This window comes from Cryptotermes secundus, unplaced genomic scaffold (genome assembly GCF_002891405.2).
Source record: "Cryptotermes secundus unplaced genomic scaffold, Csec_1.0 scaffold161, whole genome shotgun sequence".
In the NCBI taxonomy this organism is placed as follows: Eukaryota; Metazoa; Arthropoda; class Insecta; order Blattodea; family Kalotermitidae; genus Cryptotermes; species Cryptotermes secundus.
Window position 1 is genome coordinate 41,813 of NW_019738350.1, and position 20,163 is coordinate 61,975.

At 38.0% G+C, this 20,163-nt stretch overlaps 2 protein-coding genes across 2 annotated transcripts; one reads left to right on the top strand and one right to left on the bottom strand.

Moving 5' to 3' along the window:
• The first annotated feature begins 8,532 nt into the window (after window positions 1-8,532).
• Window positions 8,533-12,300, top strand: LOC111870723 (ubiquitin-fold modifier-conjugating enzyme 1). Its single transcript, XM_023863228.2, has 4 exons — window positions 8,533-8,689; window positions 8,837-8,968; window positions 9,055-9,222; window positions 9,621-12,300. The coding sequence occupies exons 1-4, from the start codon at window positions 8,567-8,569 to the stop codon at window positions 9,699-9,701; spliced, it is 504 nt and encodes a 167-aa protein (XP_023718996.1). The 5' UTR covers window positions 8,533-8,566; the 3' UTR covers window positions 9,702-12,300.
• Window positions 12,301-14,716: 2,416 nt separating this feature from the next.
• LOC111870725 (arginine-hydroxylase NDUFAF5, mitochondrial) lies at window positions 14,717-19,274 on the bottom strand. The gene is made up of 2 exons (XM_023863230.2): window positions 17,995-19,274; window positions 14,717-15,142 (listed from the first exon to the last, which is right to left on the bottom strand). Exons 1-2 carry the CDS (start codon window positions 18,885-18,887, stop codon window positions 14,905-14,907), a joined length of 1,131 nt encoding a protein of 376 aa, XP_023718998.1. The 5' UTR covers window positions 18,888-19,274; the 3' UTR covers window positions 14,717-14,904.
• Between the last annotated feature and the right edge of the window lie 889 nt (window positions 19,275-20,163).

Below are 20,163 nucleotides of genomic sequence, written 5' to 3' on the forward strand. Positions count from 1 at the left end.
AATTCTGATTGCTAATAAATATTGTGACATGTTGTGCAATGGAGGGCAACCCCGGTCTCCCCAGCGGTACGTGACGGCATCGTAGCGCTGACGTCACCCTATGTTAATAGGCAAGTCAACAACCCGCCCCTCTCCCTGCGGTGACGACACGGCGCCAGGCAACAGCGGCACTCATTACATAACAGGCAGGCGCTGCGGCTATATAAGGGAACTGCACAGCGGCCGAAGAGAGTTAACGTGTAGCCGTCCCCGGAGACAGTTAACAGTGTATCAGCAGCCGAAGACAGTTCTCCAGTCAGCAGTGAACGAGTTCTCTAGCCAGCAGTGAGCAGTTAGAAGTTGAGTTAGAATATAGCAGCCGTCGCGGAAAGAAGAACCGGACGTGTGCGTAATTGTGTAATTGGGAGTGTGTAATACAGAGGCACTTATATAGCTCCCGTACTGTGAAACGTGTAGACTATTGACAATAGAGTGAATTGAATATTGCGAATAGGGTTATAAAGTGTGAAACCCGCAACTGTGTTATAAATAATTGTAGCCGAGATTTGTAGGTTGTTAAATAAATCAGTTAACAATCCGAACGGCGTCTTCAGTAACGAAACACGTTACAATATATATACAAAAAAAACGTACTCCAGACCGGCTCTGGGGTCCACCCAACCTCCTATCCAATGGATACCGGTAGGATCAAGAAGTCTTTCTTCTCCACGTCTTTCAGACCCCCTCTTGGGCCCACCCAACCTCCTATCCAATGGATACCGGTAGGGTCAAGAATTCTTCCATCTCCACGTCCTCCAGACCGGCTCTGAGGCCCACCAAGCGTCCTATTCACTGGGTACCGGGGACCTTTTCCCCAGGGCATCCTGTCAGGATCAAAGTAACTTTGCGCCTGACGGTTAGTCAGTAAATCTTGGTTTCGAGCCCCATCGGGGGCTCATGACCAGGTATTTCTTACTGTTTGACAGTTATGGTCTTGGTTTTTGTGGGGCGCCATCTCTAACGAGAGGACTGGTCTGTCTTTTGTATATGCTGCTGGCTCTTGCCAGCACAGTCTTTTTGGGGTCCGAGCCTCTCTTGTACCCTCGACTACATTTTACTTTCTCGGATTTGAGACTTCAATTTTCGTCGCCTCCTACGACTCGCAGGGTCGCAGTGGAGGTATTCGATCCCGCCTCCACACGGGTTCCGCAGGGCATCCTGCGGCTCACAGTTCTCGTTATATAGCTGCAGCACGGACCGACCATAAAATCTCTTTTGGTCTAGAGCAGGGGTCGGCAAAGATTTTTCGTAAAGGGCCAAATATAAAATACATTACACTCTGAGGGCCAAGAGGCAAACTCGAGGATCTTTAAAGGTCGGTACAGTTAAAATAACAGGTTAAAAAACAAGTTTTCACAAATTTACTGGTGAAAATGTAACATAAAATTTGTCAGGTCATGACAAAAATATAAAAAAATAAACTCAGTGGTCTATAGTCCGCAAGCAAACTATACAGACCGAAATTAACGACAAAAATATAAGAGGCTTAAACTAGGCTGTGGTCAAGCTTAGGACCGTTCAAGTGGTTAAGCTTTCGTTGTAGCATAAGATAAGTAAGATAGACATGATCTGCTTTGCAAAGTCTGAACAGACAGAGGATTTGCATACAGTGCAAAAGAAAGAATTTTCAATATAATGCTATATGTGTGATAGGTATGCTTAAACCATCAACCATCAACAATAAATCTAAACCAATTCTATATGCAGATGACACTAGTATAATATTTAAGAACTCTAAATTTGAAAACTTTAAAAATGACATAAATATTGTATTTGAAGCCTTAAACAGATGGTTCGAAGCCAATTTACTCTCATTAAATTTTGATAAAACCCATTACATATCATTCACAACTAAAAACAACCACCAAATTGATCTGGACATCAGTTATGCCAACAAATTAATCTGTAAAGTACTTGATACAAAATTCCTTGGAATACATGTAGACAGTACACTGTCTTGGAAAATACATATTGAACAAATTATACCTAAATTAAATGCAGCTTGCTATGCGATGAGATCAATTAAGCCTTTTATGTCACAGGAAACATTGAAGATGGTTTACCATGCCTACTTTCATTCTATTATGAACTATGGATTAATATTTTGGGGGAACTCTTCACATAGTGTAATAATTTTTAAAATACAAAAGAATATAATAAGAATCATTACAGGATGTAGAAGTAGAGATTCATGTAGAGAATTATTTAAGAAATTAAAAATTCTACCGCTTCAATCGCAATACATATTATCGCTTCTCCTATTTGTTGTTTACAACAAAGATAAATTCAAATTAAATTCTGATGTCTATAACATGAATACTAGACAAAAATATAACTTCCACCTACCCTCATCAACTTTATCAGTATATCAAAAAGGAGTCTACTTTACTGGCATAAAAGTGTTCAACAATCTGCCACAAAGTATTAAAAACTTGGGCAATGATACTAAAAAGTTTAAATCAGAGTTAAAGAATTATCTACATGCTCATTCCTTCTACTCTTTAGATGAATACTTCAATGTAAATAGAGAATGATGTAAAATTAAGTTATATTAATTTTTAAGCTAAAATTGCCTGTACTTATGTATGTAACCTTTTGACATGTTCTGTATCCAAAGGTACTAACCTGCTTAGGATTTATAGAATGTAAATAAATTCAATTCAATTCAACAAATGCAACGCCTATTCGTGAGAGACAAACCCATCATCTCGTCAGGGAGGGTGTTTCATAAGAAATATGACCACAAGGGTTCAGTTGAAAAAACCTCTGGTCATGAGACTCAAGGGGCTTCGCGCCAAGAAGAAGTGATAAGTGGTAAACAGCCATTGTAGAGTAACTCTTTCTAGACCTGAAATACGAAACACCTGATCTATATCTTATATTTAAACACGAAAGAAAGCTCAGAATATTATGGCAAGAATCCAGGGATTCAGTGTGTAAAGCTGCAATAAACTGAGCCACTCAAAATATCTGGAAAATGGTCCGGAAAGGGACATTTCAAAGGTGGGAAACTATGTTGGCCTATTGAGATAAGAAGGGCACCATCTGAAATTCATTGTCCCTTAGGTCCCATATGTTGTCCAACCGATAAAACCAACATAATTGCAGACTGCCTGGAAAACCAGCTCAGAGTATATGACTTGTGTGATTCTAACAACAGGTGACATCCTGCTGAAGACACCTTTCCTAATTTCCGACCCTGTGACATCTCGAAAGAATTGCAATGCATGAAATTAGAAAAGGCCTGTGGGTTTGAAGGCAACCAAAATGAATGTGTTCGACATCTTACATAAAACCTCTTGTGCATTTAACACGTTTATTCAATCACTGCCTTACTCTAAATTTCCTTAGAACTTATGTCCGATCAGCCTCTTGTCCACTACAGAAAAACTATTTGAGAAGCTGATTTTAAGGACAATCCAAAAACACACTGAAGAAACAACCTTATTAAATACAAATCAGTTTGGCTTCCGAGAAAATCACAGTATGACACTTCAGTGTATGAGACTAGCGGATCACGCCACTGTAAATTTCAACCATAACATGTTGACGGCTGTTTGTGTTCTTGATGTCCAGAAGGCCTTCGACACAACGTGGTATTCTGGCCTACTATGTAAATTGTCAGAGTTAGAATTTTCGACAAGCCTCATTAGGTTAACTGCTTCTTTTCTTACTGACAATAAATTTAAAGCCTTGGTGGAAACGGAATTTTTTACGCCAAGAAAAATAACGGCAGAACTACTTCAAGGTTCCGTCCTTGCCCCAGTATTTTACAGTCTATACATAAACGATGCACTCGCGGCATCTGGAACCCATCTTATCCTGTTCGTGGACGATATCTGTATTTAAGCGACAGAGAGACATGAACGTCGTCTTCTCTGCAAACTGCAACGCGACCTCACTGCAGTGAAGTCATGGTGTGAACGCTGGAACATAAAGGTACAATGAAGGGAAAATTCAGGCGATCTGTTTCTCCAGAATACTTCTAGTCCCTGACAATGAACTACAGATATATGGAAGAGATATTCCGTTTGTAAATAACATGTCATTTCTTGATGTCACCTTCTACAGGAGGATGACGTACAGACACCATGTCGAAAAGACTGTAGCCAAGGTCATGCTCACGGACGTAAAAATCTTGTTCTCTATTTCACATGGGCGTTTAAGAACAAATATTAAAAAGTTCTGGTTATATCAGTTATGACTTATGGCTCTACCGCTTGGGAGCATGCGGACAACGCTCACGTCTTGAAACTTCAGCGCCTGCAGAACACAGTTCTCCGCGTTATTTGAAATTTGACAGGTGCACATCAGTCCGCGAATTTCACGGGTTTTTACAATTCCTTACATGTACGACTACATAACTAAATTATGCAGGACACAGATAGAAGTAACCCTAAGCCATGTAAATCCAAATGCACGTGATATTGGACAAGGAGAAGCCATACACAGGAAATATAAGAGGCTTAAACTTGGCAGCGGTCAGGCCCACGACCTTTCAGCGGAGTAACTGCAGTTTCAGAGTAATTAAATAAGTTAAGGCATAACCCGCTACAGTAGTTTGTACTTACTTTTATATCTTGTATAAAAGTTACTTTGAATAGTGTAGTGACAATGGGTGCACATAGTGAATAGTGAGTGACCTGGTCGCCGTAACAGTGCGAATGTTCTAGTGCTGAAACTATGGTGCAACAGACGTAGCGCTTACATAGAAAGATGAACCCCTCCCTCGTCGAAGAGGAAGCCCCATTTCAAACGCTTATATAAAATATAAAATTAATTTAATTCAATTAATTTTATATTAGTATTAAGAAATTAAGTTAATAGAAGAAAATTCATATTCGTTTTTTAATAATTCAAGGCTATTAGAATTTGGATAATCTTTAACTTATTAACTAAAAAAATAAATAAATGTTGGTACTCACATTAATGAGATGGGTGAGCCTGCCGATTTTTGCACAGTTGTTCTATATTTGGATGTAGCTGGCAAGCTTAAGTCGGAGATCGTCACATACATCGAGTGGATTTCGGTACTTTGTTTTATTTGAGTTAGTGATGAAAGCCCTTTCTTACAAAGATACGTAGAAGTGAAGAGACGATTGTCATGTGTAATTTCCAAACTCTGAGATTTCCAGCTATAGTGTGATACACAATTCATTTGAATTTTATTTTTTCTTCTGTCTTTTTTGAAGGACCACAAGGACACACCTCGAGGACCACTTGTGGTCCGCGGACCATAGTTTGAGAAACGCTGTATTAGATTGTCTTCAAAGTTGTCTATGTGCTTAATTAAGCATCTCTCCATTACTAGCACACTTCCACGCATTCGTAACTTCAGAACTAGATGGCACTTAGTGGTTTGCTTCTTGCCCTAGTCGTCTTGCCCCCTCGAATAGGGCCCACTGAATTTGAGGCTCGGTGTCGGACTTCGGAACCGGTCTGAACGCGGCGGAGAAAATTTTCTTGCGTCTGTAGAGACTCAAATAATAGATAAAGGAATAAAAGAGAAATTGTCACATGTTCTGAAACGAAAAGATGTGTGTGTAAGAACATGTTATCGGGGGAAAAGCAGAGACTCGAAGAGTACCATATTCTGGGATATAGTTGTAGTCCGTTGAAAGTCAACAGACGTTGCGGAGGAACATATGGCCTCCATCTTCAGGGTAGAAAAATAAGACGAAAAAGAAATCAGCATGAAAGCAGGTGGCAAGCAGAATAATCGGTTTGTCGAAATTTCGGATAATGTAGGAAACAGAAGGAAAATGAAGAGCAGATTTCAGTTCCCGTTAGCTCGCCCGTAGGAAAACGAAACCGGCAGCACTCACTGGCCCTCACACGACAGTCAAGCAAACCAATATGAGAAAGCGCGGTATATCAGAAGTTCCCACAAAAGGGACGGTTTTGCTGGTCTAGGAAAACAGGAAAATTTGTAAGGCTGTGGTGGGGCCGCGCCATAGCTCAAGCGGTTAGTCGCTGGCTTTCCACCGCGGCGGCCCGGGTTCGATCCCGGGTCTGGTCAAGTAGGACTTGTGGTGGACAAAGTGGCGCTGGGGCAGATTTTCTCCGAGTGCTTCATCTTCATTCAACCAACTGCTCCACAATCACCCTCACTTATCATCTGGGGCTGGTACAATAAGCCAGAAGTGGCCGCAGTACAAGGGACTTAGTCCCACCCCACTAGCAATAAAAAAAAAAGCTGTGGTGGACAGGGAACCGAAGAGTAAATGAGAAAATTTGTGTGAGTCGTAGGCAGGCGTTGGGGAATGAAGGAGCAGCGGCAGCGGAGGGGAACTGGGACATCAAGATTGTAACTTTGGGCTGATGAATGCCCGGGCTCTAAATGACAAGTGAGGAGCTGTAATAGTGTGGTAGCAGGAAACTGAGGAGTATGGGAGAGCTGCCGTGTGTGTGTATATCTGTGTATATCTGTGTGTGTGTGTGTGTGTGTGTGTCGTTGGCATGCGATGCGGAATGAAGGAGCAGAGGTGGAAAGTCGGAATATCAGGGTGGATGTCTGGAGAGAGCAAAGCTGATGCCCTGATAAAGGCAATGTGCACGGACCTGCGTGACCTCGCAGATAAGCTACATCTACAGTTCTTTCAGGGAGCAGACGAGAGATTTCCATGACGTACTTAGACAGAAGCCATCCTCCCTCTTCGTATTGTCGGGATGGAACTCAATGCCAATCTCCTTTCTGATGATGCAATCCATGTATCTGGGTGTGGTGCTGTGGTGTAGCTGGATGCGGTGCCCCAAGTTGCTGTGCTCGCCACGGCTGACTTGTCCGGATGTTCTAGATGGCTATGTCGCTGAAGCTCCTTCAACCTGGCGTCAATCGAACGACCTGTCTACCTGACTGCATTCACGGGGGATGCTGTATACTCCAGGTGTCTTCAGTCCCAGGTCGTCCTGACCGACCGAAGGAAACCATATATATTCCTTGGAGGGAGGCGCATAGACTTGACGTTTTGCTGAGGTAGTATAAGCTACTGTGGTTTAATATCGGCCCGGCATAAGGCACGAAAGCGACTGAATCTGGTTTTTCATCGGGGGAGGGTTCAGAGCGCCCCGAACCTACCGGTCGGTGCAGCTATTCTGCCTGAAAATATCCGCATGAAGACTCTCTGGATTACACAGAGCTTTAGTCCTGTGTACCAGCGTGGAAAATACGGCATGCTTGTTCGTCATAGGAACCCCACAAGTAAGTAGATATTTTAGTGTTAGTAAAAAACGAAATAAAATAAAATAAAATAAATGGAGCTAATCTATAGACGAAGTACGTTTGGAAGAAGTAATGACCTTCTTAATATGACTCAGACCGCATATAAAACGATATGCTCAACAGTTCTAGTGTTGTATGAGTAACGTCTTTACCGAGCCGTTGCCTAGCAACGACAGTGGGATTTTTAAGAAGCCTTTGTCTAGAAACAATGTGGGGATAAACATATAGATACACAGACTGATGGGAGGGATTTATGAAGTATGCTATTGAGATGTTCTCAAGTGTCGTGATTCGTAAAGATTGGTTCAGGCATTCAGAGTTAATAAGGAAGATTCACAATCACACAAACAGCATGGAGATCGCATAAGCCTACTTTAGGAAATTGCCCGTAGGATTATTCTGGTAAAAATATGACATACTTTGTTCATTAATTAGCCAAGCTATATCAAAATATTTGAAGAGCTGAATGTGGAGGTCAGTAGAATCTAAAATTGGGCCCTTGAAATATGTTCATGAGATACTGACAAAATTAAACTGTCATATGAAATTAATAAAATTACAAAATATGTCGTATGTACACGCTTAAATTATTATTACTATTATTATTATTATTATTATTATTACTTATATTATCATCAGGATCCTCCTTTTTTGAAAGCGAGAACGTGGTAGTAAAGTGGATTCAGGCACAATGCTACAAGCCGTAAGGTCGCGGGTTCGATTTCTGATGAGGTCATTCGATTTTCCATTTGGCTTGTTCCTGTCAGCCACACTATGACCCTGGGGTCGACTCAGCCTCTAACAGATATAAGTAACAGGAATCTTCCTGGGGGTAAAGGGAGGCCGGCCGGCGCGTAAGGCTGACAATCTCACTGCCATCTGTGAACCGATTGTCTAGAAAATGTGGGAGCCTCGACGTCTCACAGCCCTATGGGCCTTCAAGGCCTGATACAGGAATAGCTTTACCTTTACCTTTCTTGAAAAGGCAGTTATTTTTAATTTGTTTCATGTGTGTAGATTGTTTTTAGCCTAGGTGACCTGTTACTATTTGAGATCAAGCTGTTGCAGAAATTAATGGTAATTCTATTCAGTTGGGCGATCCTTGGTTGATTGTTCTGTCAATATTTATAGATCCTTGCTGCTGCCAAATTCAGTGTACTGTCAATGAAAGTGACAAGATTATGCACAACTTAATTCTAGTCCGAGGAATTTGGTTGTACCCGTGGTTGGCTGTTCTGTTGGTAATGTCCGACCCATAGTACAGTCAATGTTGGAGGTACTGTCAAGGAAAGTGACAGGTTAAAAATGGTGGATGAGGCAACGAAGAAATCGCTAACTTGTATACCTGTTCTTAAAACAAAGGCTGGTCCCCGTGATAAAGACTTGTGGGTACAGAGACTGAAAGAAGAGTACCAAGCTTTAATTCAGGTAGATCCACCGCAAGTATTTATCCAATAGAAGATGTGAAATAATCGTGCCATATGTTCAGTGTTATGCACATGGCTCTGACATGCATTGCTTCTATTTCATTCATGTCTTCCAGAAAGTGTAATTACGTTTTCATTTCTTTCACAGTATGTACAAAATAATAAAGGTGCGGATAATGACTGGTTCCGGTTGGAGTCTAATAAAGAAGGAACTAGGTGGTTTGGAAAGTGTTGGTATATCCATAACCTACTAAAATATGAATTTGACATTGAATTTGATGTAAGTGCCAAAGATTTAAAACATGCAGCAATTTAAATTGTAAATAATCTGTTCATCGAACATTCATTATGCTCTACCATATTTAGATTCCGGTGACTTATCCAGCCACAGCTCCAGAAATAGCACTACCAGAACTTGATGGAAAGACTGCAAAAATGTATAGAGGTGGAAAGATTTGCTTAACAGATCACTTCAAACCATTATGGGCTCGTAATGTTCCAAAATTTGGCATAGCTCATGCCATGGCATTAGGAGTAAGTTACATATTCAATTCTCTATAGCTTATTAAGTCACTGAAATAAAGATGTAGTATGCATGAATAGTTTAATGTAGTGACCTTGTATTCTTACAGTAAGCATTCACATGACATTTACCGTAAGCTTTTCATTTATGTGTAATTACTAAACAATCATAATATACAGTACAGAATTAAATTAATGTAACCCAACAAAAAATAAGAGAATTTAGCCTACCCTGGTGAAATATAAAAGTATGCCCAAATATATGATTAAATATTTGTTGTTTGTGCAGATAGTGTAATAACGTTGCACCACTGTGGGAAAGAGACATTGCTAACTGCTCATGTTTTCTTAAATGTATGCAAGTATGTAAACTGTGAATGTAACAAACTTCGTACTAATATATTTTTCAGCTTGGACCATGGCTTGCTGTAGAAATTCCTGACATGATTGAAAAAGGAGTTATTTCATATAAGGAAAAGACAGAAGGGTGACTGTGCTGGGCACTAGATCAACAAATTTATACAGCAGATAAGGTGGTTAAACTTTGATTGGGTTGTAATTGGGATCCTGCAAGTGTGATATTCAGAACTGTAAGTTCAGTTTCTTAAGCTCACTGCATTGTCTGATTGATAAAATTGTCAATTATGGTCTTCTGCGGTTTACTTAAAAGACATTCTCAATAGTACAGATTGTACAGTATCAAATTATAGGATGATTAGTAAATAATGCATTGGGAAGAATGTGGAAAAAAGTGGTTATGGGTTTGGTGTACTATGCTGGAAGTTGCCTGGAGGGAATGAGGAAAACTACAAAAAAGAACTTAAATCTCTGCGCAGTAATTTGAACCTAGGGCCTCCTCAAATATGAAGCAGAAATGCTAGCCACACAACTGTGATGTTTAGTAATTAGGGTACTGATCACTAGAATGTTGAGCATATTTCAAAATTCAATATTAACAAGTGACATACTATTTTGGGTTTGTTTAAGAATGAAGTCACAGCCGACCACAGCTCACAAACACATAACCTCTTTGCTATAAGTATCATACCTTTCATGATATAGACCCAGAACTCCAGATTCATGCAAACAAGTTATTACACTGACTTCATTTCCAACATGCATTAAAAAAAGGCCTTGAAAACAGTGTTCTGCCATTTGAAATTACCCATACCACCATTTGACCAAGAATAATAGACATTATGTCCATATGTGACAGACCTTGGTATTCTTGTACAGTATGGTGCACAAAATAGTTCCCTTTCTGGGAATCTCATGGTTACTATAACCATTATTTAATGGTACAGATCTCCAGTATACACAGATACCAAGACTTGGAGGTCTGTACTTGGTGGATTATGTATTCGGTATGGTCTCTGTTCTGCCATACATCTGAAAGATGAATGTGTATGTTCAGGAATTCACCTTGTCAAATGTCTGCCATAATTTTGTACAGTCTGGCAACCAGGGTAACAAGGCCAGCTTTTGGATAGAGGGGGGACAGTTTTTCCTTTATGAATTATTAATGATTAATGTCTGAACCTCACCCAGTGTTAACCTTAGTGTGAAAGTCTGATGGTGGGGTCTAATTCCCTCCTGATTCATATCTACAAAAGAAGACTCCCTGGGATTTTAAACGGTCCTGTTAACTTTCATTCGGTGTTTGCATCACAGCAAACTCTTTCTTGGTAGTATTTTGTATGGTGGGTGCATAACTGAGCATCATGCCTCAAAATTGCATTACTCGTACTGCCTGTGGAACATTTTTCTGCTTCTTAAATGAGGTCTCTGGTGTGTGCTATACATATTATTGATCATTAAACTTTAAGTTAAAATAACATTTATTGGCTATTAATCATCTGGCACTTTTGAATGGGAGCAGCTAGATCCAGACTGGTACTTAGAGAATTAGCACCCTAATTGATTGTTTTGTCTTTCTGGTAATTTGGCATATTTTGGGAGGAATTTCATTAACCAGTAATATTACAAACTGAGGTTTGAATTTTATGTGCTGCTGCACTCTTGTACTATATATTACAATGAAATATTTGTCTTTATGAAACATGATATATTGTATTTCATAAACCAGACATTGTTTTTAGTTACTTTTTACATTACCTTAACATTAAGAGTGAAATATGAATGGCATTAAGCAGAAGACGTTTCTGCTTCTGTTTTTGTTATTGTTCATTTATTTCAAATAAATAAATATAGCATATGTAATATATGAAAAAACTGAAATATATATATGTATATATCTGCAAAAAAAAGTACACTGTAACCCAACTAAACCAAATCCTAAAGTAATTCAATGAAGGCATATTGTATTTTAGTGTCATATTGTAGATATATTATTTTACATGATTTGGCACTTTGTGGCTGTCATCAGGTAAAATATTTACACTCTCTCTCTCTGTGATTTTTGCCTACATTGGCCAATGTTTACAACTGGGGGAGATTTTATATGTTGGCGTTAACACTGACAACATGTATGACCTCCCCCAGTTGTAAACACTGGCTAATGTAGAGGAAAATAGCAAAGTTGATGACTATAAAGTGCCAAAATGTGTTGTAAAATAATAATTTATACACGATTATGGTGATCGAATCAATAATAAGTAATTCAATGAAGAGTATGTTGCATAATTTGGCGATGGCATGAAGTAAGAAGTGTCAAACCCAGAAGACAATACTTTTCATAGTCACCAGTGTGAAAACCTCAGATCCAACATTTCAATGAAATCTTTCCAGGCAATCAGCCATGTCAGTTTTGAGTTAATATCCAGTGTCTCAGAGAATTCATCTCCATCATTAGGAATTGATGTGTGTGCATGTACTTGAAAATAAAAACCAGTTTATAAGGGAACTGAAGAATTTACTCATTAATGGGTGTTACTACTCAAATGAAGACTATATGAATGATAAATTCCTAAATACTGGATAATGATACATGCTAGAGGTAAACAATTGTTACATATTTTGTTAGCTATTCGTTAAGAATTATTTTTTTGCTAATTTTATAATATCAAATGACATGTCCTACATCAGTGTAATCTGATCTATTGGATTAATAAACATGAATGAATGAATATGTATCTGAGGTCAGCCCACTGTACCCCAAAGACCATCTGACTCTGTCCAGTTCTCTCAGTGGCAAGCAGTAGGACAGCTTGGAGCCTATTGTGGTGTAAATACAATCTGTGTACACAACCCTCATCATATAAACCCCTCATAAGAGTTAAATAGGGGCTCCAAAATGTTAAGATACTACTTGAGGTGAAAGCTCAAGTCATATAGAGTATTGAAACTCACGCATCTCGAACGCAAATGTGTTTGTCGACGGGGCATAGCTCCAGCCGCATGAGTTCCCAGTAGTGAAAAGGAAGTTGTGTTGTGCAGTCGTTGTTGGAAATGGGTCTCTTGATGGAGGAAAAGGTATTCATAGTCGAGTATTATTTCCGCTCATACGGAAGTGGTCACCAGACAACTCAGTTCCTTGGTTTTGAGCGGCCAGATGTTATCGTCCAGAAACCGCTACATAGTACGTGTGACGATATGGTGTGCCGTCTCAGCACACAGTATATTAGGACCCTATTTCATTGAGAATGAGGAAGGTAATGTTCTTACCGTCACCCAAGAATGCTACAGGGACATGGTGATCGGACCATTTCTTCACGATTTGAGAAGGTTCTGTCGTGCAAGGGGCCTTCACATGAATAGACAGTGGTATCAACAGGAAGTCTTTTCATTTCAGTACTGTATATTTTAGTGCATACTGTATAAACAATCTGCAATGCCATCAGAATAGATTTCACAAAGGCACGTCATTATGATGTGGCACATAACATATGGATGAGAGTATTTAATTCTGGAAAGATAAAAAATCCCACAAGGCCAAATCAGAAGTATACTAGATGTTACAGAACTTTCATTTGTTTCTGGACAGAAATCTACCAAATTTTTTGTGTGAAAATAAACATTGTTAATAACCTACTTCTTAACATCGTTTACTATTATTTCAACTGTAGTAATTCACTTATTACAGAATCCACTTGTTCAGTGAATAACTTGGTCTTTGACAAATTTTTTATCTTAAATTTTCCATAATCTGAAGGTATGTTGCTTCAGTGTTGTGGAGAAAGATCAAAAAAGCAGGTCAGCATGGATATGACCTCTGATTTTGACATTCAAGCTTTTTACTGTTTGAGAGAGACTGGAATTTACCACTGGGGATTTTGGTGTACTATCATTAAAAGTGTGAAATCAAATCAAAATTGAAGTTAACTGAACTCAGTAATAATGCTTATTTGATCATCCCTCATAGATAAAGTGTGCATCTAATATTGACAGCAAATAATTATAACATAACATTAAACAGAAAATTATTCACGGGCTTAATTAATTAAGCACCATGCCGTGAAGATGTATGATGGAATGGAGATGAGTGGTCAGCTTCATGCCCTGCTACTTTACTCCCAAAGAACCAGCTCCCAGTACCCAATGTGTAGAAGGCTGCGCTGGCCCTAGAGTTGGTCTGAATGTTATGAAGTAAAGCAACATCTCTTGGCTGTGCTGGGAACTGAACCCAAATTCCTTGGTCATCCAGCCCATAGCCTAGTCACTATACCACATAGAAACATTAAATAACTAAACTAAACTAAACACTTTAATTTGAATAGAAGTTTTAAAAAAGTGCCAATTTTAGAAATCAAATTGACGCGTGTAGATTAACAAAGATTTTATACATACATACAATTAGAAAGACTGGTGATTTTAAATTTTAAACTACGGGCAGTGTAGCAGCTACGTAAGAATACACACCTGATGATGGCCATTTAGGGCCGAAACATGTAGTGTGGAGGAAGGGAAGAAGAAAGAACTACAATTAAATTGTTGCACTTAAGACAGAATTTGTCTCATATATATTGTGTGAGTGTAACAGGATGCTTAAATATAATATAGTGGTTACATTTCTCTTTCATATTTGTGGGGAGGCTTACTGTTAGCAGAAATGTCTACTGGGAAATTGGCTATGTTGTCTGAGGTTTTTTGTGGTTTTCCTTGCCAATTTGAGAATATTTAAGGAAGAGAATATCTTAAAATAACCCATGACACATTTCTTTCTTATCCTTCCAAAATTGATATTTTTACCCATGATGATAATTCTGTACAATGAATGTAGCTGACAGTGTAATAAAATAAAAAAAAAATCAAATGTTAAAGAATAACTTAACCAAGATATCTAGAGTGAAAAGTATTTGATCTTATGTTCTATATGCCTGTGTTTTAGACGTATATGGGAGGTTAATATTAAAGTGGATCTCATGGAACTAGGTGTGAGAGTGCGGATTTGATTCATCTGGTTCCTGACAGGGACTAGCAACACGCCCTGATGAACATAATATTGACCTTTGGTTTCCATAATATCCTGGAAATTTCTTGAGTGGCTGAACAGCTATTAGTTTTCTAAAAACTCTGCTCTGAGGAGTTAGTTAATTAGTCAGGTATCTTTGCATTGAAGCAGTTTTATTGACATAACACACAGCGATTTCAGTGTAAGATTGTAACATTTGTAACTGAGTGACTATTGTTATCTGCACATTTTCCCTTCACCACCACCATATCAAGTGGTAGTCTGTTACACAATTTAAGTTGTAAAGTTCTATTTTTTCTTTACTGGCTCAGGTGTTTGATCATCTAATGGCATTTTTTTGTTTTGCTTATTACTTCATCCAGCCTGTATAGGTCCTTAAGTGACATTTCTCCACTTCCTCTTGGAAGAGGCTTTGGTTGTGAGGCATCTGGTTTCCATCCAAGCATATATATAATCTGGAAAGTAGCAGGTACAGAGTATATTCCATCTTCTTCTTTTCCATACAGCTGCTTGTAGATGGCAGCAGCAGCAAGAGCAGTATCACGTCGTAAGTTCAATCTCCTGTCAAAGAGAAAAACTGTGATGTGAAAATCTTCATATGATGTACAGAGTTGTGATTTTTGATTGGCTTGGAAGACAAGTTTCTGAGCTCAGGAACTGCATTTTGTTTGTCTTAAATACTCATAAAGCCTTGTATTCTGAAATAGAATCACTATCACAAAACATTATGACATTTGATGCAAATAAATGACCAAGTTTATGATCTTCTGGGATATGGAAGATGAGACTAATGTTTCAGGGAGACCATTTCTGAAGGTTTTTCTGAAATGTTGATACCCATCTACCAAACTACAGGGCATCACATCCCAAAATACTGTGAACTTGATGTGGTCACACCTCAAGTTTCTTTCCCCTGAAGATGGAGACAGTACGTTCCTCCCAAAGTAACGATGCTCACCTACCAGAATACACAGTGGTGTAACTCAGAAGAGCAAAATATGAACCATGATTTAAGTCAATCGTAAATGATTTTGTACCATTTCAGTTTGATCTAATCTTGAGACTTAAAATTATGACCTTTATGGTATGCATCCTGTTACGTTTCATATGAAAAATATATAATGGGACAGTCTACACAACAATAATTCTGAAAGAGACAAAACAGACAATACTGTGTGAACATTTCTTTTATTAGCTGTTGGTGGTAACACTACATGTTCTGAACATTTTCTCGTGTCGTCTTTAGGCATTCAAGAATGCCTGAAGATGATCAAAGAAAAGGATCAAAACATGTATGTTACCACCAACAGCTAATAAAACAAATGTTCACACAGTATTGTCTATTTTGTCTCTTTCAGAATTATTGTTGTGTAGACTGTCCCATTATACATATATCTTTCTTAAAACTAAGCGAATGGTTATTTAAAAACTGACAGTTATATTGTTTTACAATAATTTACTTTCACAACATGACAAAAATTCTGTATTCGCAACCTTTTAAATTAATGTCACAACTTATGGTATTGGTTGTAAGCAAATCACAGTACTACATTTTCATTGAATAGTTATGACATGAAGGAAAGGTTCTATAAAGAAACAGAACATGTTATAAAAGGTTAATTAATTCTGTCTAGTGTGACAGATAAGTTTTTTTTTTCCTTTTTAATATTTTATCCTTAACATGTTTTGGTTTTATAGACCATCTTCGGAAGGATATCAAGACAATCAGAAACCTCTATTACAATATGTTTTGTGAGTATTAATATATATATATATAAAATGTTATAATCCAATGAGTAAAGTAAAAGTATCCCTGTACCAGGCCATGGAGGCCTATAGGGTTGTGAAATAATGTTATCTTTTAGCTTCCTGTTGCACTGATTCACGTTCATGATGTGTATTTGTACCAACCGTCTTACAGTGCACACAATTTCACTTTTCTCTCTTCACTACATGTTTCGGCACTAATGTGCCATTATCAGGTGTAGTTTTATTTACGTCAAACCATTGCACTGTATGCCATCATGTCTCCTTTATAAAATGATTAAAATGTATATATGTCATGTATAATAATAAAGTTTATATATTAAAACTTTTCAAGATTTATCATCTATACGTCGCACTTCAAATTCACGAGTTACGTCAGTCCTCTCCTATGGGAGTACTCTTCCTATATTCTTGTGTATATTGTGTTCTGTGTTGTGTCCTTCCCTTGTGACTGCGTGTGAGATGTTGAGGTTCCCACATTTTCTAGACAATCGGCTCATAGATGGCAGCAAGTTTATCGGCCCTACGTGCCAGCCACCCTTTACCCCCAAGACTATTCCAGGTATGCATTTCTGTTAGAGGCTTGAGTCAACCCCAGGGCCATAGTGCGGCCGGAAGGATTAGGTCAATTGAAAAAATCCAATAACCTCATCAGGACTTGAACCTGCGACCTTCCAGCTTGTAGCATAGTGCCTCAGCCAACTACGCTATCGCGTGCCCCCAATTTATTATGGGTATAAAGTAGTATTTTTGTAATCCCTATTTTGTTTTTATGTGAGCTTTGATATTTTGTCCTACCTTTAGTGTCATTCTGTTGATGTTTGAGGCGTACTGTGTTATACTGTTCTAAGGTGTGTTGAATTGCCTATTTATACTCCTTGTGTTTTATGACATTTGTGTGGGTGTGTAGCTCTATTTTTATAACCCAGAATCAAATTGTAAGAATTATCATGAAAGCTAAAGCAAAAGATTCCTGTAAGGAAATGTTTACTAAACTTGGAATTTTAAATTTTTACTCCCAATAAGTTTTTTAAACTCTTATGTTTGTTGTAAAGCTTGAGTATTTATTCACAATAAATACTGAATTGCATAAGATAAATACCCACCAAAAATTTGACTTTCATTTTCCTTTAATAAGTCTAACTAAAGTCCAAAAAGGAGTATGTTATTGCGGTATTACATTACTTAACTCTCTAGCCCTCAATATCAAGCAAGTTGCACATGATATTAATAAATTTAAACATAAATTGATAAAGTTTCTTATAGAAAACTTTTTATTCTGCTGAAGAGTATCTTGTTAGGAATAATAAATTTGATCTTGGGGTATCCCAGTGATTATAGCTTTGTATTTTAGTTTGCATTCATTAGTTTCTTATGTATATTTGAATTGTTATTTATCTTAAGACAATATTATGTAATATATCAATGTAATCTACTGACAATTTCTATATCCAATGATTATGTACCTGAATGGATCAATGAATGATAATAAAATAAATAAGTTCATCCTGTAGCTACTCCACATATTACTAATAATGTCAGTAAGATCACCAGTATAGAGCCATTCGTTTTACTAGCACTGTATTTCCAATTTGTATCCTATTGGCTAAAGAACATATGAGACAGGTATACTAGTGTTACTACACCTGTTGTAGGCAGCATTACTCTCTCCCATTCCTTTCAGATCCCACATCAGTTCAAACATTGAAGGATAGCCAACCACAATTTCATCTGTATCCACTGTAAGCATTGTGAAACCTGCTCTTGTAAGTAAGCTACCAATATCACGAATTTCTGTAAAAGGTGAAATGTGTGGAGCTATGCCCCCATGACGTTCTAACTCAGCAAGTTGTAATGAAGACCGCAATTCATACAATGTGTCGCCTCCAAACACAGAACCTATGAACACTCCATCATTTTTTAGGCAGCTGATTATTTGATGAAATGCCCCAGGTAGATCATTTACCCAGTGCATGCTTAAACTACTTGTTACTAGGTCAACAGATGCTGGTTCAAAAGGAAGGCATTCCTCATCAACAACTATGCGTTTTACTTTCACATTTGGTGGGCATGGTACTTGATCTAACCATGTTGGACTCATGTCACACACAATTAATTCCTCCACAGATTCTGAATCAATGTGTTTAGCAACATAACCTCTACCACATCCCAAGTCTACGGCTAATTTGAACTTCCTTTTGATATCAAATATACGATCAGCAAGTCGATAACCTATTTCTTCCTTCAAATAGTCGTATACTGCTACATCTGGTGCACGAGCAGCCCTTTCTCTTTGAAGAACTTTGGCTTGTCGGTCGAAGATATTTACTGATGTGTTTTCTGCTGGCTTAATCTGCCTATGTTCACTGCTTTGAAAAACCTCACGAAATACCACTGAGTTCCCATTTAAACGTTCCGAAATTTCGTTCGATGTTTCTTGTATGTTTATAGGCCTGCTTAACGTATAACATAACCTAATATTTGTTCTCCGAAATTTGTGTGATAACATAATATTTCGGCATGCCATACATGACTTCATATCAGACGTATTTTTATTTCACATGGGAAGAGATAATTTTGTCTCTTCTAATTCTCATCTGAAATTCGCACCTTCATTAAAGTGGCAAGTTATCGAAGTAAAAGTGACACTGCATGGCAAACACTAATTGGAACTACAAGATAAATACGCAAAACGCACGCATTGTACATAACACCTCTGGTGAACTTCACATCGAGCAAATCTTTGTACCTCTCTGTACTGACACCTTAAAAAAACTGACGCAGAAATAATATAGTACAACGTAGCAGTTATCGAGAAAGGTATTTGTCGGAGGTTCACATCAGTAAAATGTAATAGAATATTAGTCTTAATTTTTTGTAATTAAATTACGACTTCGACTGTTTAACTACTTTATTTATACATTGAAACTGCATTATTTCCTTTAATATCTGAGATCCTCCTCGAAAATGGCATTTATACAGATACACGTTGGAATTTTAGTAATACGTAATTAGCATACTAGATTTATTCGGTGCTGTATATTTCCTAAGATCACATCAGGGCCTTATTAATTGCTGCTTCAACCTTACAATATTAGACGTCGGACGTCTTATTACTGGATCAGAGTAAAGGAACGTACGAATAGGAGGCCTCCCATGTAAAACTTGTACATTATTCTTACCGCGGTTCCTAAACATCGGCCAGTTAGTTCAGAACTGAACATATGATTTGTCAAAGAAGTTTTGTTTTTTACGTGAATATATTAATTATATTACTAGGACTTTATGAATCCAACAACATTCTAAAAAGGACAGTTAATAACTGAACAGTTTTAATATTTGGCATTTTAACAAGACTATATATGGTAACAATATGCCCATGCATCAAACCGTCAACACAAAATGCAGCCAATGTGCATACCTGAAGATGGTTGAGGCACATAGTACGTAGTAGATAGTTAAGGGATAGTGCATCTGTGTATGCAGCTGTGTTGACAGAAACAGATACAGTTCTATCATCATCATCATCATCAGTAATCTGTCAAGACGACAGGTCCACAGTCTCTTTCAAAACAATTCCTCCACTTCATGCGATCTAGAGCTTTCTCCTTCAAATGACAGTATCCTCTTCTGTCCCCAAGGTCATCCAGCATCTTCTTACGTCTTCTTCCTCGTCTTCTTGTCACTTCTATCCGCCCATCTATCTTTCCTTCGATAGCTTCTTTTAGAAGGCAGTTTCTGCGTAAAACATGACCAATCCAATTAGCCTTCCGTTTTCTTATTTCATGTAGGATATTCCTCTGCTCACTGACTCT